The sequence below is a fragment of the Myxocyprinus asiaticus genome, chromosome 34 (genome assembly GCF_019703515.2).
Source record: "Myxocyprinus asiaticus isolate MX2 ecotype Aquarium Trade chromosome 34, UBuf_Myxa_2, whole genome shotgun sequence".
NCBI classification, from domain to species: domain Eukaryota; kingdom Metazoa; phylum Chordata; class Actinopteri; order Cypriniformes; family Catostomidae; genus Myxocyprinus; species Myxocyprinus asiaticus.
This window is the reverse complement of record NC_059377.1, coordinates 33,755,649-33,770,593: the sequence shown is the minus strand read 5'-3', so window position 1 is coordinate 33,770,593 and position 14,945 is coordinate 33,755,649. Positions and strand designations below refer to the sequence as shown.

Below are 14,945 nucleotides of genomic sequence, written 5' to 3'. Positions count from 1 at the left end.
AGGCTGAAGCCCACGAGGCCTGTCATTCAGCACAGCACAGATTTAGTCACAAAACAATGTGAGCCTTAAGGTGAATGTGAGTGTGTGCAAATTTGTATTCATGAGGTGATTTCAAATTTTGACTAAGAGAGATGCTGCATCAATCATTGAAGTCAGAGAGAAAGTTAAATAAAATAAAAAAAAAAATCTCAAAATTGGTTTAGCTCTCTGTCTCTCAAACCTACGCATAAATATTCACAATATATTTACAATGATTTTTCTGGATTTAATGAATTAAGCAACATTAATTGATATTGTGATGATTTTAATGATTTTCATAGTTTCACAATTTTTCCATGTCTTGCGACTTGTGAGCATTATACACAGAAATGCTTTAATAGCATATTTGATTTAAACTTGCCATTAGTGTAACAAATCAGGAGAGGTTGGAGGATCTAAACGCAGCATTTTTAATAAACAAAAGAAAACCAGGTAACTTGGAACATACAGAAACAAAACACGGGGAACAAATGTACAGAGTAACGCATAATACATGCAAAGACTGACAAGGGAAACAAGAAAAAAACAAGGGCTTAAATATAGGGGCAAACAAGGGAACAAGGAACACCTGTGGAAACAATCAGGGGAAAACCAATCAATGAAACTACAAAGGACTACAAAAACTAACAGGAAACAGGAACATGGGAACTAAACAAGTATTTCAACATAAAAGTCAGTGCAATCACGGGGATTACGTGACAATTAGAGTTGGTAAGTTCAATTAATTTCTACGAATCAGTTCAAACCGTCTGTTTCAATTAATCACTTGAAAACTAATTTAACAATTGAAAACTTTTCACATCAAGGACAGTTTAATAAAAAGTATATAAGTATTAATTGATGATTGATTGTGTTCAAATCATCCTTAAGTTTCATTTAGTCAAAAATAAAAAGGTGTGGGAAAACATACGTAGATTATTATTAACATGATATTTAATGGGATTTATTTCACATATATTGAATCTACATGGCAACAATGCTTTGGAAAATGGCTTTGAAATGATGGTTCCTCTGACTGTAAAGAAAATCACCCTTTTAAGCCATTTCAGAGCAAATACATAAATATTGAAATGCATAAAAAACATCATCAAAATGCTGAAAAATATTAAGATACACATTTTTTAGCTATGTAGCCTACCTACATACATGTACGCACACAAACAAACCCTTATTTTAATGACTCGTTCATATTTCCACCCCAAAACAACCCAGTTCCAAACCCCAGTCTGACAGCGGGGGTGTGGGAGGGGCACAGATTGACACGTTTCACAGATGTTTGCTTTTGTGGTGGGATTTTTTTTAGATCAATGCAGCTGCTCTTTAACCTCAGAAAAGGCTCTGCACTCCACCCTGTGGGCCCCTGCATAACTTTATGAGTCTCCCTAAAGCTCAGAGCAAGCAGGTGTGTATGAGTGTGAAGCCTTTATAATACACATATTAGACTTTACATATACAACCAGTCAAACATTTTGACACTTTACTTTACGACATTGCTCATGATCAGTGTTGGGTGTAATTGGATTACAAAGTAATTAGTTACTGTAATCTAATTACTTTAAGGCACTGTAACAGGTAAAGGTGGACAAGGAGGAGGTGGTAACCGGCTGAACAGTCAACATAAACTTTAAAGAGGCCCTTTTATGCTTTTTGGTATTTTACCTTTCCTTTAGTGTGTAATATAGCTGTTTGTGCATGTAAAAGGTCTGCAAGTTTACAAAGCACAAAGTCCACGCAAAAGGGAGTTATTCTCTCCCACAGACAACACTGCTCAAGAACTACACAAAATGGCTGGATTGTAGTCCAGCCATTTCTTCCGTAAAGTATCTACGTCACTATGTAACACATTTGCATAATGCCCACCTAAGGGCAACTTTGACCCGCCCTCAAACAAACGTAGTTACTGCCGAGGCCAGGATGAGTTGGGTCAGTGTTGTCGCCATGTCGAGAAGATGCTGTTTTCTTCACTGCAAAAGCAAAACCTCTTTGTTTGGACTTCCAAATGCAGATGAATTGAAGAATCAGTGGTTAAAATTTATTTTTACCACTATTCCTCAGCAGTACCACAACCAATGCTGGATTTTCAAGACGGTTACTCCTGAAAGATGGTGCAGTTCCCACTTTGCTGGGATAATCTGGCACTTCAGGATCAAAACCTGTAAGTATGTTTGATTATTTGTGGATTTATCTGCTACCGAGAGTTCAAATGCAGAGTTTTGTGTTGTAGCTACGGTGTAAACCCAGTGCACAGCTGTAGGCCTCTGCTAACCTACTAGCTAATGTTATTGTGTTGAAACAGTTTTGCTAATCAGCTGTGGGCCCATTTTTACCTACAATTGTGTAGAATTATGCAGATTGTTTGTCGTTCTTACTATCATGAATAGTGATCAAGTGTGGAGATGGATTTATTTTTACAAACAGTTATTTTACGTCTGTAATCCACAGTAGTGCTTGGCTAACTTGCTATGTAATGTTCTTGTTTTGGTATGGGTTTACTATTCAGCTGTGGGCTGGCTTTTACCTAAAACTGTGTAACAAAATGGTAGATCTCAAGAGTCATATATAATTATAAAATTACAAGCTGTAATGTTACGGCCACTATCGGTAGTCCAAGGCTAACTCGCTCACTAACTCTCAAATACCCCCCCCCCCCCCCCGTAAAGTCCAACTGGGATTAAGCCTCTGTTCTCTGTTCATAGCTCAAAGTTCGGCTACACCCATTCCAGCAAAAGATGACTAACTTAGATGCACTATGTGTCTTTTACTTGAAGCTTTGTTAGGTTCACAATAATCAACGGTGTACTTGTAAGAAAGCTACAAAATTAAAACTTACCACGATGCCTGCCAAGTCGTGTAGCGAAAGGCGGGTCGATCACTTGCCCACTTTCAATCACAACTGGCACGACCAATCAGAGCAGATTGGGCTTTTAGGAAGGGGCTTTAAAGAAACAGGAGTTAAATCAGAGCGTTTGAGCCAGAGGATGAAGAGAGGGGAAAAGAAATGTACAGTATGAGAAAAATAATGTGTATTTTGAACATTAAAGCATGTAAACCTACTCTAGTAGACCCCCAAAATAAAATTATGAACCTGTAAATTAGCATAATATGGGCTCTTTAATGATATAAATGAACTTAAAACAACATAAAACATAAGGACACAGACACACATGCAGCGCGGCCACGTGCGTCTCTCTCTCTCGAGCTGGCGTCTCCGGCTCCCCTTTATCTCGCTCTCATGCTGATCACCAAAAGTAGTGTAACGCAATACATTTTAAATCTTCTAATCAGATTACAGTTTCTGACTTTCAATGAAAGTTATTACTTTTAAGTACATTACTTGGGTTACAAAAAAAAACAAAAAACTATTATGTATGTGAAATACAGTTAAAATATTAAATCATATGTTCAAATGTACGTCTGTTTGCGTTTCTGTGACAGCTGAAGAGTGAATGACAATAAACAAGGAGAAAATAGACATTACTTTGAATATGTTGAGTGGAAAAACAAAAAAATGTTTGCAACAAGTGTTTTAGAAAGTTACTTAAAAGTAAAGTAATTAGTCATTTGATTATTTTTTCAATTAAGTAATCAGTAAAGTAATCTGATTATAATTTTTAGAGAAGTAGGTAGTAATTTGTTGTGGATTACTTTTTTAGTAACATACCCACCACTGCTCATGATCTTAAAAACCTTTTTGATCTAAAGGCATATGCTTAAATGTTTGAAATTATTTATGTAGACAATTTTAAATTGTGCCTCTATGAATTTCTTTACAAACTTATTTTATAACTGGAAAATGAAGGAAAAACCCTGTTTGAACACCATCACAGGTTGATACCTCATGAAGTGTGGCTACTTGTTTTGGTCATTTTTAGTGATAATAAAGAATGAGTAGGTGTGTCCAAATGTTTGACTGCTGGCATCTGTTTTGTGGACAAACTCATTCATGTTTCATGCACACTCAAATAATCTCAAACATTAACAAAGCAAAAATAAAAAAACCTACATATCCCATGAACAACAGCAAAATCCAAAATTTTCAGGGCCTAATAGTGGACTTGTGAAATGTAATTTCTGTCACTTTAATTCCACTATCACCAGGTCTGATAATGGATTTGTTCAATAAAGCACAGCATTAGTTCAGGCAGGTCACATTAGTCAAGCTTGCATTCAGCAGACACTCAGCTAATCATTCAGTATACAATCAAAGTTCTCCCTTCATTTATTCTCTCAGCTGCCTTTCCATTGCATAGTTGCAAGATACATTTAACCCTCCTCCATCCCAAGCGTCACCACTTGTATGACAGCTTTGCATTGTTATCTCAACATCTGCCCTGTTTTTCTAGGCTCTTTGTAACTTCAGACTGACAATCAATTGTAAGGCTATCTACAATGTATTTGCGGCTTGTTCTTGATTTACCAACTTGTTATATTTGGATTTCTATCAAGTGTCTATCTAATCTAAATTATTCAAATTATCTATTGTGCCATATTGAAATTTAAAAATTGTACAATGTTGTAATATAAATCTGCTGCATGGATGGGCGGGGAGTTTGCCCAGAACAGAACCATGCCGCCAAACACCAACACATGCTTCATTTGTCTACAATAATCAATAAAATATTCAAGTTAGTATTCATTTGATGGAAGTGGTCCTCTTTAATTCAATTTAATTTAATCAATTTGATCTTGGTTAAATTTTCTTGTGCTTCTTTTTTAAGGCCTAGCTATCATAAAGTCATGAAATCTCAGGGTATTTCCCACTTTATTCTACACCGCTTTGTTATAAAAAACAACTTAATTGTGTTTGAAATGTTCAACTGTTCCCTATCTGTCACTCACTCGATGTTGTGTCGATGTAGTGACACTTGGGGTCACTCTTGGTAGCCCGAAACACCTCTGGTCTTTGATAAAAGGCCAATGAAAATTGCATATTTGAATACCACTCCCCCGGACATACGGGTATAAAAGGAGCTGGTATGCAACCACTCATTCAGATTTTCTCTTCGGAGCCGAACGGTCGATTTTGCTGACTGTTCATTCACCTATGCTGGATCTAACGGCGCATTTCAGCGGCTTCTCCCTCCTCTCCACTGGTGCACTGCAGAGAACGCCCCTGGGCACTCCGGCAGAAATAAAAGAGTATATTTCTCTAAAAGAGCACACACGGAATGTCTTTTTAAAGACGTGTCTTTTTAAAGATGCCTTTCCGTTTGTGTGTTATTCCTGGTTGCGGTCGTTATCTCTCAACTTCTGATGGTCACGATTGCTGTCTTTCGTGTCTGGGCGCGACCCACGCGGAGACAGCGTTCGTGGATGGATCATGTACTCATTGCGAGAACATGACCATGGCAACGTTGCGGTCATGGCTTGCCTTCGTAAGAAAGCAAGCCATCCCAGCGGCTCCCCACCTCGGTCCTTCTACCTACGGGTATGAGGCCAGTACGTCTAGCACTGGGGGCGATTTGGGAACCCCAATGGGACCACCTCCACCGGGTATCCCCCCACGGACCTCCCATTCCCCAACACGCTCGTCTGCCCTGATCGGGCTTCCGGATGAGTCCGCCGGCTCGTTTCACGGCGAGTTCGACCTCTTGTTCGGAGCCCGTGAAGCTGATGAGCTCTCGAGTGCAGCATCGGAGAGCGGGCTCGTCCAGTCGGACGCGGAAGTTTCAGCTGGGCTCCCCCCCTCAGGTACGGTTGCCCAGTCACAAGCTGACGTGGAAATGATGGACATGCTTTCCCGGGCAGCCGCTCACAGTCACCCCGCCCCAGTTCCTTTCTTCCCGGAAGTGCACAAGGAGCTGACAAGGTCGTGGGAGGCACCTTTTACTGCCCGGTCCCGATTTTTCAGCTCCCCTGCCCTCACTACCCTCGATGGTGGGGCGGCCGGGGGCTATTCAGCGATTTCCCCCGGTGGATAAGGCGCTCACGGTGCACCTATGCCCGCAGAGCGCTGCCACCTGGCGCGGGCACCCAAAGCTCCCATCCAAGGCCTGTGGGTTTACGTTGTCCCTGACGGCCAAAGCCTACATTGCCGCTGGACAAGCCGCCTCCACCCTGCATGCCATGGCTCTCCTGCAAGTCCACCAAGACAAGGCGCTAAAGGAACTACATGAGGGTAGTTCCGCCCTGGGATTGATGCAGGAGCTGCGCTCAGCGACCGACCTCGCTCTCCGGGTGACGAAGGTCATGGCGCGGTCTCTCGGACGGGCGATGTCCACCTTGGTGGTCCAGGAGCGCCACCTTTGGCTCAACCTGGTCGAGATGGGAGAGGCTGACAAGGCACGGTTCCTTGCTGCCCCCATTTCCCAGGTTGGCCTATTCAGCGACACCGTCGAGGACTTTGCCCAGCAGTTCTCGGCAGTGAAGCAGCAGATGGAGGCTATTCGGCACATCCTGCCCCGGCGCGGCTCAAGATCCCGCACCCCACCTGCTCGTCACCAAGGGCGTCCCCCTGCGGTGACTGCATGTGTTAGTTCGGACAGACAACACGGCAACGGTAGCATATGTCAACCATCAAGGCGGTCTGCGCTCCCGCTGTTTGTCACAACTCGCCCGCCGTCTCCTCCTCTTGAGTCAGTAGCACCTCAAGTCGCTGCGAGCCACTCACATCCTGGGCGACCTCAACACTGCAGCGGATGCACTGTCATGGCAGGTTTCCCTTAGGGGAGAGTGGAGACTCCACCCTCAGGTGGTCCAGCTGATTTGGAGTCAATTCGGGCAGGCACAGGTAGACCTGTTCGCCTCCCAAGAATCCTCCCACTGCCCGCTCTGGTACACCCTGACCGAGGCACCTCTCGGTATAGACGCACTGGCACACAGCTGGCCCCCTGGACTTCGCAAATATGCATTTCCCCCAGTAAGCCTACTTGCACAGACCCTGTGCAAGGTTAGGGAGGATGAGGAGCAGGTCCTCCTGGTAGCACCCTACTGGCCCACCCAGACATGGTTCTCGGACCTCACGCTCCTTGTGACAGCCCCCCCCACAGCAAATTCCCCTGAGGAAGGACCTTCTTTCTCAGGGACGGGGCACCATCTGGCACCCATGACCAGACCTCTGGAATCTCCATGTCTGGCCCCTGGACAGGACGCGGAAGACTTAAGCGGCCTACCACCCGCGGTGGTAGACACGATCGCTCAGGCTAGGGCCCCCTCTACGAGGAGCCTGTATGCTTTTTAAGTGGCGTCTGTTTGCTAAGTGGTGTTCTTCCCGACGCGAAGACCCCCAGAGACGCGCAGTCGTATCGGTGCTTTCCTTCCTGCAGGAGAGGTTGGAAGGGTGGCTGTCCCCCTCCACCTTGAAGGTGTATGTAGCCACTATAGCGGCACACCACGGCACAGTGGATGGTAAGTCCTTAGGGAAGCATGACCTGATCATCAGGTTCCTGAGAGGTGCCAGGAGGTTGAATCCCTTCAGACCGTGCCTCGTTCCCTCATGGGACCTCTCTGTAGTTCTTCAGGGTCTACGGAGAGCCCCCTTTGAGCCCTTGCAGTCAGCTGAGCTTAAGGCACTCTCTTTGAAGACTGCCCTCCTGACTGCACTCACTTCCATCAAGAGGGTAGGAGACCTGCAAGCATTCTCTGTCAGCGAAACGAGCCTGGAGTTAGGTCCAGGCTACTCTCACGTGATCCTGAGACCCTGACCGGGCTATGTGCCCAAGGTTCCCACGACCCCTTTTAGGGACCAGGTGGTGAACCTGCAAGTGCTGCCCCAGGAGGAGGCAGACCCAGCCCTGACGTTGCTGTGTCCGGTGCGCGCTTTACGCATCTATTTGGATCACACACAGAGCTTTAGAGTCTCTGAGCAGCTCTTTGTCTTCTTTGGTGGACAGCGGAAAGGAAGCGCTGTCTCCAAACAGGATCGCCCACAGGCTCGTTGATGCCATAACTATGGCATATCACGCCCAGGACGTGCCGCCCCCGGCAGGGCTACGAGACATTCTACCAGGGGTGTAGCGGCCTCCTGAGCCTTGACCAGTGGTGCCTCTCTCACAGACATTTGCAGATCAGCGGGCTGGGCAACACCCAACACCTTTGCGAGGTTCTACAATCTCCGGGAGGAACCGGTTTCATCCCGTGTAGTGGCACGCACAAGCAGGTAAGTCCAGGACAGCTGGCTGGGTGTATCGCTTGCGCATAGCACCTTTCACCTCCCCTGAGCTGAAGACGTGTGCTGTTGACTCCCAGTAGTGTTCACAAACTGTGTCCCTGGATGATTTCCTCCGAGCCCTGTGGCAGACGAGTTTGCGGAGAAACTCGCTGCTGGCTCAGTACATGTGCTAACTAAGCCCTGTCCTGGGGTAGGTGCTCCGCATGCGGTGGTTCCCCATAGGTAACCCCATGTGATGTATATCTTCCGCTAATTAGTTTCCCTGTTGGTAAACTGCATCTTCCTTGGGCAGAGGCCCTCTGCCCCATTCACCATGTTTGCAGAAACTCCTCCCCCGTAGGGTAGGACCTACCATGGGACTTCTCCACATGGCATACTTTCGACAAAGTTCGGCAAGACCATGTGATGTATTTCCACTCAAAATACCCCCCCCCCCCTTTCTGGGCGGGGTGTGGTCTCCGCAGTATCTTCCCCTTGGGAGGGACACCCCCCCGACGTAGACCTGGTGGCCCCATTTGGTTAATTCCTTTTTTTTGGGAGAGGAAAAAAAGAGGATAAGAGGCCATGACTGGGCTAGCCTGTCTCTATCTTTTGGGCAGTCGACTTGTCCCCAAAAGGCCGTTCGACACTCATAACAGCGTTGGGGGAGGTTACATGTTGGCCTGGTGCGCTGGCTATGAGGCACACACTGGTCTGCCCGTCACACACCGCCAGTTCACGTAACACAGTTCAGCCAGTTGTGGCGTTTCGTATAGGGACCTCTAGTGTCACTACATCGACACAACGTTGAGTGAGTGACAGATAGGGAAGGTCCTGGTTACTTGCATAACCTCTGTTCCCTGATGGAGGGAACGAGACGTTGTGTCCCTCCTGCCACAATGCTGAACTACCCGCTGAAATGGCTGGGACCTTGTCTCGGCTCCTCAGCACAAAACCTGAATGAGTAGTTGCATACCAGCTCCTTTTAAACCCGTATGTCCGGGGGAGTGGTATGCAAATACCACTCGCCAATTTTCATTGGCCTTTTATCAAAGATCAGAGGTGTTTGGGGCTCCCAAGAGTGACCCCTAGTGTCACTACATCGACACAACGTCTCGTTCCCTCCATCAGGGAATGGAGGTTATGCAAGTAACCAGGAAATGGAAAGGGTAACAGCTTTATAAATAGGGAGATAGAGAAAGAGCAACTGAAGGATGAGAGGAGGAAAGAGTGGACATCTGAGAGTGGACTATAATGGCAGATGGAAACAGGCCAGATGATGAAATGACCCTGCCAGACTGTTTATCTAGCAGCTAATGAGCATCTACCACATGCACGCACACACATGATAAAAGTACTGTGGCGGAACCATGGTTCAGTGATGGTCCCAGATGGTAATATCATAGTACTTTGCTTTATATAATGGCAGAGGTTCCTGCAACGTTATTTAAGAGCCTTTGAACCGGGGGGCCTGGGTAGCTCAGTGGTAAAAGACGCTGGCTACCACCCCTGGATTTCGCTATCGTGGTCGCTATAATGTGGTTCGTTCTCGGTGGGGCGCGTGGTGAGTTGAGCGCGGATGCTGCGGTGGATGGCGTGAAGCCTCCACACGCGCTATGTCTCCGTGGCAACGCGCTCAACGAGCCACATGATAAGATGCGTGGGTTGATGGTCTCAGACGCGGAGGCAACTGGGATTCATCCTCCACCACCTGGATTGAGGCGAATCACTACACGACCACGAGGACTTAAAGAGCGCACTGTGAATTGGGCATTCCAAAAATTGGTTGAAAAAGGGGAAAAATAAAAAAAAAATAAAAAAAAGAGCCTTTGACCTGTACTGTATGTGAGGAGAGAAAAAGACTGGGCTGCACAAATTTGTATATTAATAATATATACAGTATTGTGGTGATGTGGGCGTGGCCGAGTGATGTCTGTGGAGAGCGAGGCCAGGAGAAGGAGATTGGACTAAAGATTGACACCTGTGTGAAATGATCTCTAACAGCTGTTCTGTGTTTCAGTGAGAGCTGGAGGAGGATAAAAAGGGTGTCCAGACTGCCGGAGTGGAGAGAGAGAGATGCACAATGCTGAATGTGTGCTCATGCATTTTATGTTGTGCTGAAAAGCAGTTTGTTGATTGACGCTGAAAAGTGTAGAACTAAAACTCACGTTGAAAGAACTCAAGAAAGTCAGAGAATTTGTCACAAGTATATATCTATTTTCCATATACTATCTTTCTATTATGTTGTTCTTACTACAAGCATGCAATGACAAACAAATATAAACTGCTGTCTGACTGGTGAAGAATAATTAAATAGCCTAAAGGTCCCAAGGAGTTTCTGTAACAACAAAAACAGTCATGCAGCTCTGAGATTGTGCCTGTGATCTATCCTTTCACAAGCTCTTCCCTTATGTGTGCTTGGGGTCAGATCAGGCTTTAAACAGCTGACTGGACCCATGTGTGTTTGTGTGTGTGTATGTGCGAGTAAGTGTCTGGAACTAAGCGAGAGCAGCAGAACACACTTACAAGGAAGTCTAGTCACATGAACATGGGTCTGTCCTTCCTAGATGATTATAGAGTTATCAAAGAAAAAAAAAGGTACTATATAATGCAGATGAACTGCTGTTTTTAAAAGTGAACTTTAATATATTTTTTTAATTATTCCTTCTAGAGTTTTCATGCTACATCTACCAAACTTGGTACAGATATTAAGGATGTTCTGGAAGAGTGTGCTATGTCTTTTCTAATTTATCAGACTTACGGATTTCACACAGCAGACAATCAAATATCTGAAAAACACATGTAAACAAAAAGTAAAATTTAAACAAACCCACAAAAGGTACGTAATGTGCTTTACCTATCTATCTATATATCTATCTGTCTATCTATCTATCTATCTGACAGTCTTTCTGACTATCTATCTATCTCCCTGTTTAATGTCTGTATATCCATCAAACTTCATAATTTAAAGCTAGATTAAACTTTAAGACAAGGCTTTGTCTTGACAAACTTTACCTATTTAGATGTTTTTGCTATTCCGTTTGGTGCCGCTAGAGATGCAGAAATGACAAATTCACCTTTTACAAAAACTCTCACTATCAATCACTATCTCTCAAATAGAAAGGATTAACAGAAAACTGTAAATTTGGTCATGTTTAAAAAAGACAAGACTATTTAAGTGAATACACTAGACAGCTTCTAAGAGAGTGTCTGTCTTATAAAACTCCTCCCCTCCTTGCTGGACCTTTTGTGTTGGAGTCTGTCACGAAAATATTATAAAAATCTTTGTATGTGCCAATTCTATTGACACTCCCTTGAGATGTTCACAGCACTATGTGTGTGTGTGTGTGTGTGTGTGTGATTTTAATGGTATGATCTCATGCAAAGGCTCACAATTCAAGCAGACCTTTTCTATAATGATAAGAGTATTTGTATAAATGATAATACAGTGAATGTGAGTATCCGTGTCTCAACCCTGTAACTTTATATTGGCTTGAATTGGTACATGAAAAGATTTGACAGTCTAAGAATGACTAACATTAATATGAGTAAACAAGGGCTAATCTTCACAAGCATCACAGTACTGACTCTTAACAACAGTGTCATCTTAAGCCTTGTCATCATTCAACAGTGAAATCCTACTTCCTCGTGTGTCATACAGGTAAACTGGGACAAAGATAATATTAAGACCAATGTCCAACCTTAAAATAACTTTCAATGATGTTTTGTTCATTCCATCATATACTGTACAGTGAGTAGACCCACACAGAATCTGCACATTGTTTCACAATTTTTGTGTATTGGTGTTTTTTCAACTTTGTGCACTTTTAGCACTGTGAACTTTTTAAAAAGTAAAAAATGTTCACACTCTTACTAGTTTATTTAATTTGTCTACTAACAATAACAAAGAATGTACCTGTACATGCATCACAGGAAATCTGTCAATTTTAAAATAAAAAATCCCACAACAGTGTCCCGCAATTACCACTACACCTCAAATTCTGTATTGTGTTTAATAGAATTCCGTGGTGGAAATTACGTTGATGGAAATGACATTTCTCATGTCTTTGAGATAAAGTGGATGACTCCTTTCTCTTGCTAATGTAACTGTGGTCAGCTGATAGATAGCTGTGCAATGTGTATAAACCTCACTCTCCTGACCTCAAAAGGTGCACCAGCGACTGACGCTAGGGGTTGTAGCATTTAGCCTCCTTGTTAGCGCACCCGCCTCCCATGACAGAGACGCCGGTTCGAGTCCCATACGGAGCGGGTAGAACAGGAGCGTCACAATGGTGCCGTGACCCGGATGGGAGTGAGGTTTAGGGGGGTGAGTGTAATGGTGGCCAGCTGATAGATAGCTGTGCAGTGTGTATAAACCTCACTCTCCTGACCTCAAGAAGTGCACTAGCGACTGACGCTAGGGGCTGTAGCCTTTAGCCTCCTTGTTAGTGCACCTGCCTCCCATGATTGGAAATTACACCCAATAAAATTATTCTGCTCACAAGTGATGTTTAAAAATCAACACATTTGTTGGCTTGGTTAACAAGTACTGTAACTTTTGTTTGGTGTGGTGAAAATGAAGCCACTACTGTGGGACAGTCGATAAAAATCGCTTTTACACCATAAATATTAAAATGATTTGTTTATTTCTCTCTTTGTTTAGATTATCATAGATTTAAACGTAATAATTTTTATTTTTATATTGGATTTTCACAGTTTAATATGAAAGTCTGGGTCTAAACAGTAAAATCTATACATAAAACATTTGTGCCAAAAATAAATGATGAAAGCACGGTACAAAGTTTCTAAGTCAGTGGTATCATGACTTCATATAACAAAGAGAAAAATTAGAAATCTGTTAGTTTGAAAAAACAAATCAACCCCTGGGACAGGAAATTGCCCAAAGTTGGAATGGATTTAAATATGGTTAAATGTGTTAAGCGAAGCTGAGAATTCTAAATTCATATTAGTAGCTAAAATTATTTTAGAGAAAGAAAATTAGCCAAAATACTTATAATAAAATGGCTAGTTCCGGTCATAGATGCTGATTGGCCAATACAGCTTTCCAGCCATTCTAAAACATGTGATATGGTAACAGCTTTGAGGTGAAACACCTGTTCACCGAGCTACTAATTGAGTAGCACCCATGGAGGTCAACTATTAACCGTACTAATTTATATGCCAGGGACTATTTTCTAACAGAAGGATGCTACTTAATGAATTTGGTTAATAAAATAATGTTTTAATGAAAAAAATGTGCCTTTATTATGTTTATTATGTAGTAAATGGTTTATAAAAGCAGTAAAGCACAGTCATGGCTGAAGGGTTTGTAAGCACTCCGCTGCATGGCTTGCCTAACATCGCTTTTTCTTCATGTCTATATTCACAATATAGCACAGCCTCTCGTATCTTATACACAAACACAGAAGGGGCAGGGATAATTTGAACTTTCTGAATGACTGGCTTTCAAGTTCAGCAGAGCTTTCTGTGAAATTCTGAGTTTGCAGTTTCTGTGCAGGCCTTGCCATGAGCAAAAAGGTTGATTGCTATAAGCGATAGCAACAGTGAGTCAGCATTTGGCAGGTTCCAGTAATTCATAGTTGTCTGGTTTTGAGCACAAACAGAACTGTGGAATTTATATTAAGGCTGAGAATTAATGAAAGAATAGTGCATATATTATTAGCTCAAGAAGTAATAACAAAAGCAGAAACTGAGAGATGGTTAGAGATAACAACCCAAAAATGAAAATTATGTCTTTATTTACTCATCCTCATGTTGTTCAAAACCCATATGGTTTTCTTTTTTTCTGGCAAAACAAAAGGAGATAACAGGAATGTTAGCCACGTTCACCATTCACTTTCATTGTATCTTTTTTCCATGAAAGTCAATGGTGAACGAGGCTACTATTCAGCCTAGCATCTCCACTTTTGTTCCACGTAAGTCAAAGGGATTTGAAAAAAACATGAAGGTAAGTGCATTATGACAGAATTTTCATATTTGTGTGAACTCTCTAACTCTCAAGTTGTCCTTCATTCAGGACGATAGTGTCACACTGCCATCTGTTGGTTTGTAATAACCACATTCTGTCCTATGGTCCAATTCCACAACACTGCCTTTTCTTGTTTACTAAAATAAGAGGAGATATTCAGAGTTGACATAGCCACATGCAACTGGTAATACTCCATCTTCATTAACAATTGACAGACATTTTTAACCCAAGTCACTTACAGTGCATTCAATGTACACATTTGATCAGTTTGTGTGTTCCCCTGGGAATTAAACCCCTGACCCTGGCTTTGCTAATGCCATGCTCTATAAGTTATGCAACAGGAATCATCTCTGAAAAGATGGTTAGATTAATACAACCAACCCAAAACGATCACAATAGCTCAACTTCGCCTTTTGACACATTAAAGACAGGAGTAAACAGTGAGCTAGGCTCTTACCTTGTTTTTAGCTGTCATCTTGCGCAGGAAGCTAAGCGTTCGTTCCAGACGATTTCCTGATGTATCCTCTTTGTTCACGATCCTGTCGGCCTTTGTTTGCCCTCTGTCGATATCCCAACCCAGAGCAGCCAACTCACTGTCTATACTGGGAATGAGAGAGAAAGTGAAAGAGAGTTAGAACAAACTTATGGATATTTATAATATAAATGTATTAATGACACCTCTAATTGTAATGAACCAGGAATAAGATGTACCTGTGAGTCGATCCTCCAAGGTGGTAGTTTGAAACAATCTCTAGATAACACCAAACAAGACACGAATAAAGCACTCAATGATTTAGGGAAATAGAACCCGTATTTTGACAAGTATAT

At 43.1% G+C, this 14,945-nt stretch overlaps 1 protein-coding gene across 2 annotated transcripts in view; it reads right to left on the bottom strand.

The window, feature by feature from the left end:
- The window catches only part of LOC127425677 (rho guanine nucleotide exchange factor 2-like), a 78,282-nt gene that overhangs the window by 42,262 nt on the left and 21,075 nt on the right, over window positions 1-14,945 (bottom strand). For both annotated transcript variants that reach the window (XM_051671881.1, XM_051671882.1), the window contains 2 exons: window positions 14,829-14,868; window positions 14,575-14,719 (listed from right to left, as the gene is read on the bottom strand). In XM_051671881.1, the coding sequence (XP_051527841.1) occupies window positions 14,575-14,719; window positions 14,829-14,868 (185 nt within the window). The remainder of the gene's footprint in view (window positions 1-14,574; window positions 14,720-14,828; window positions 14,869-14,945) is intronic.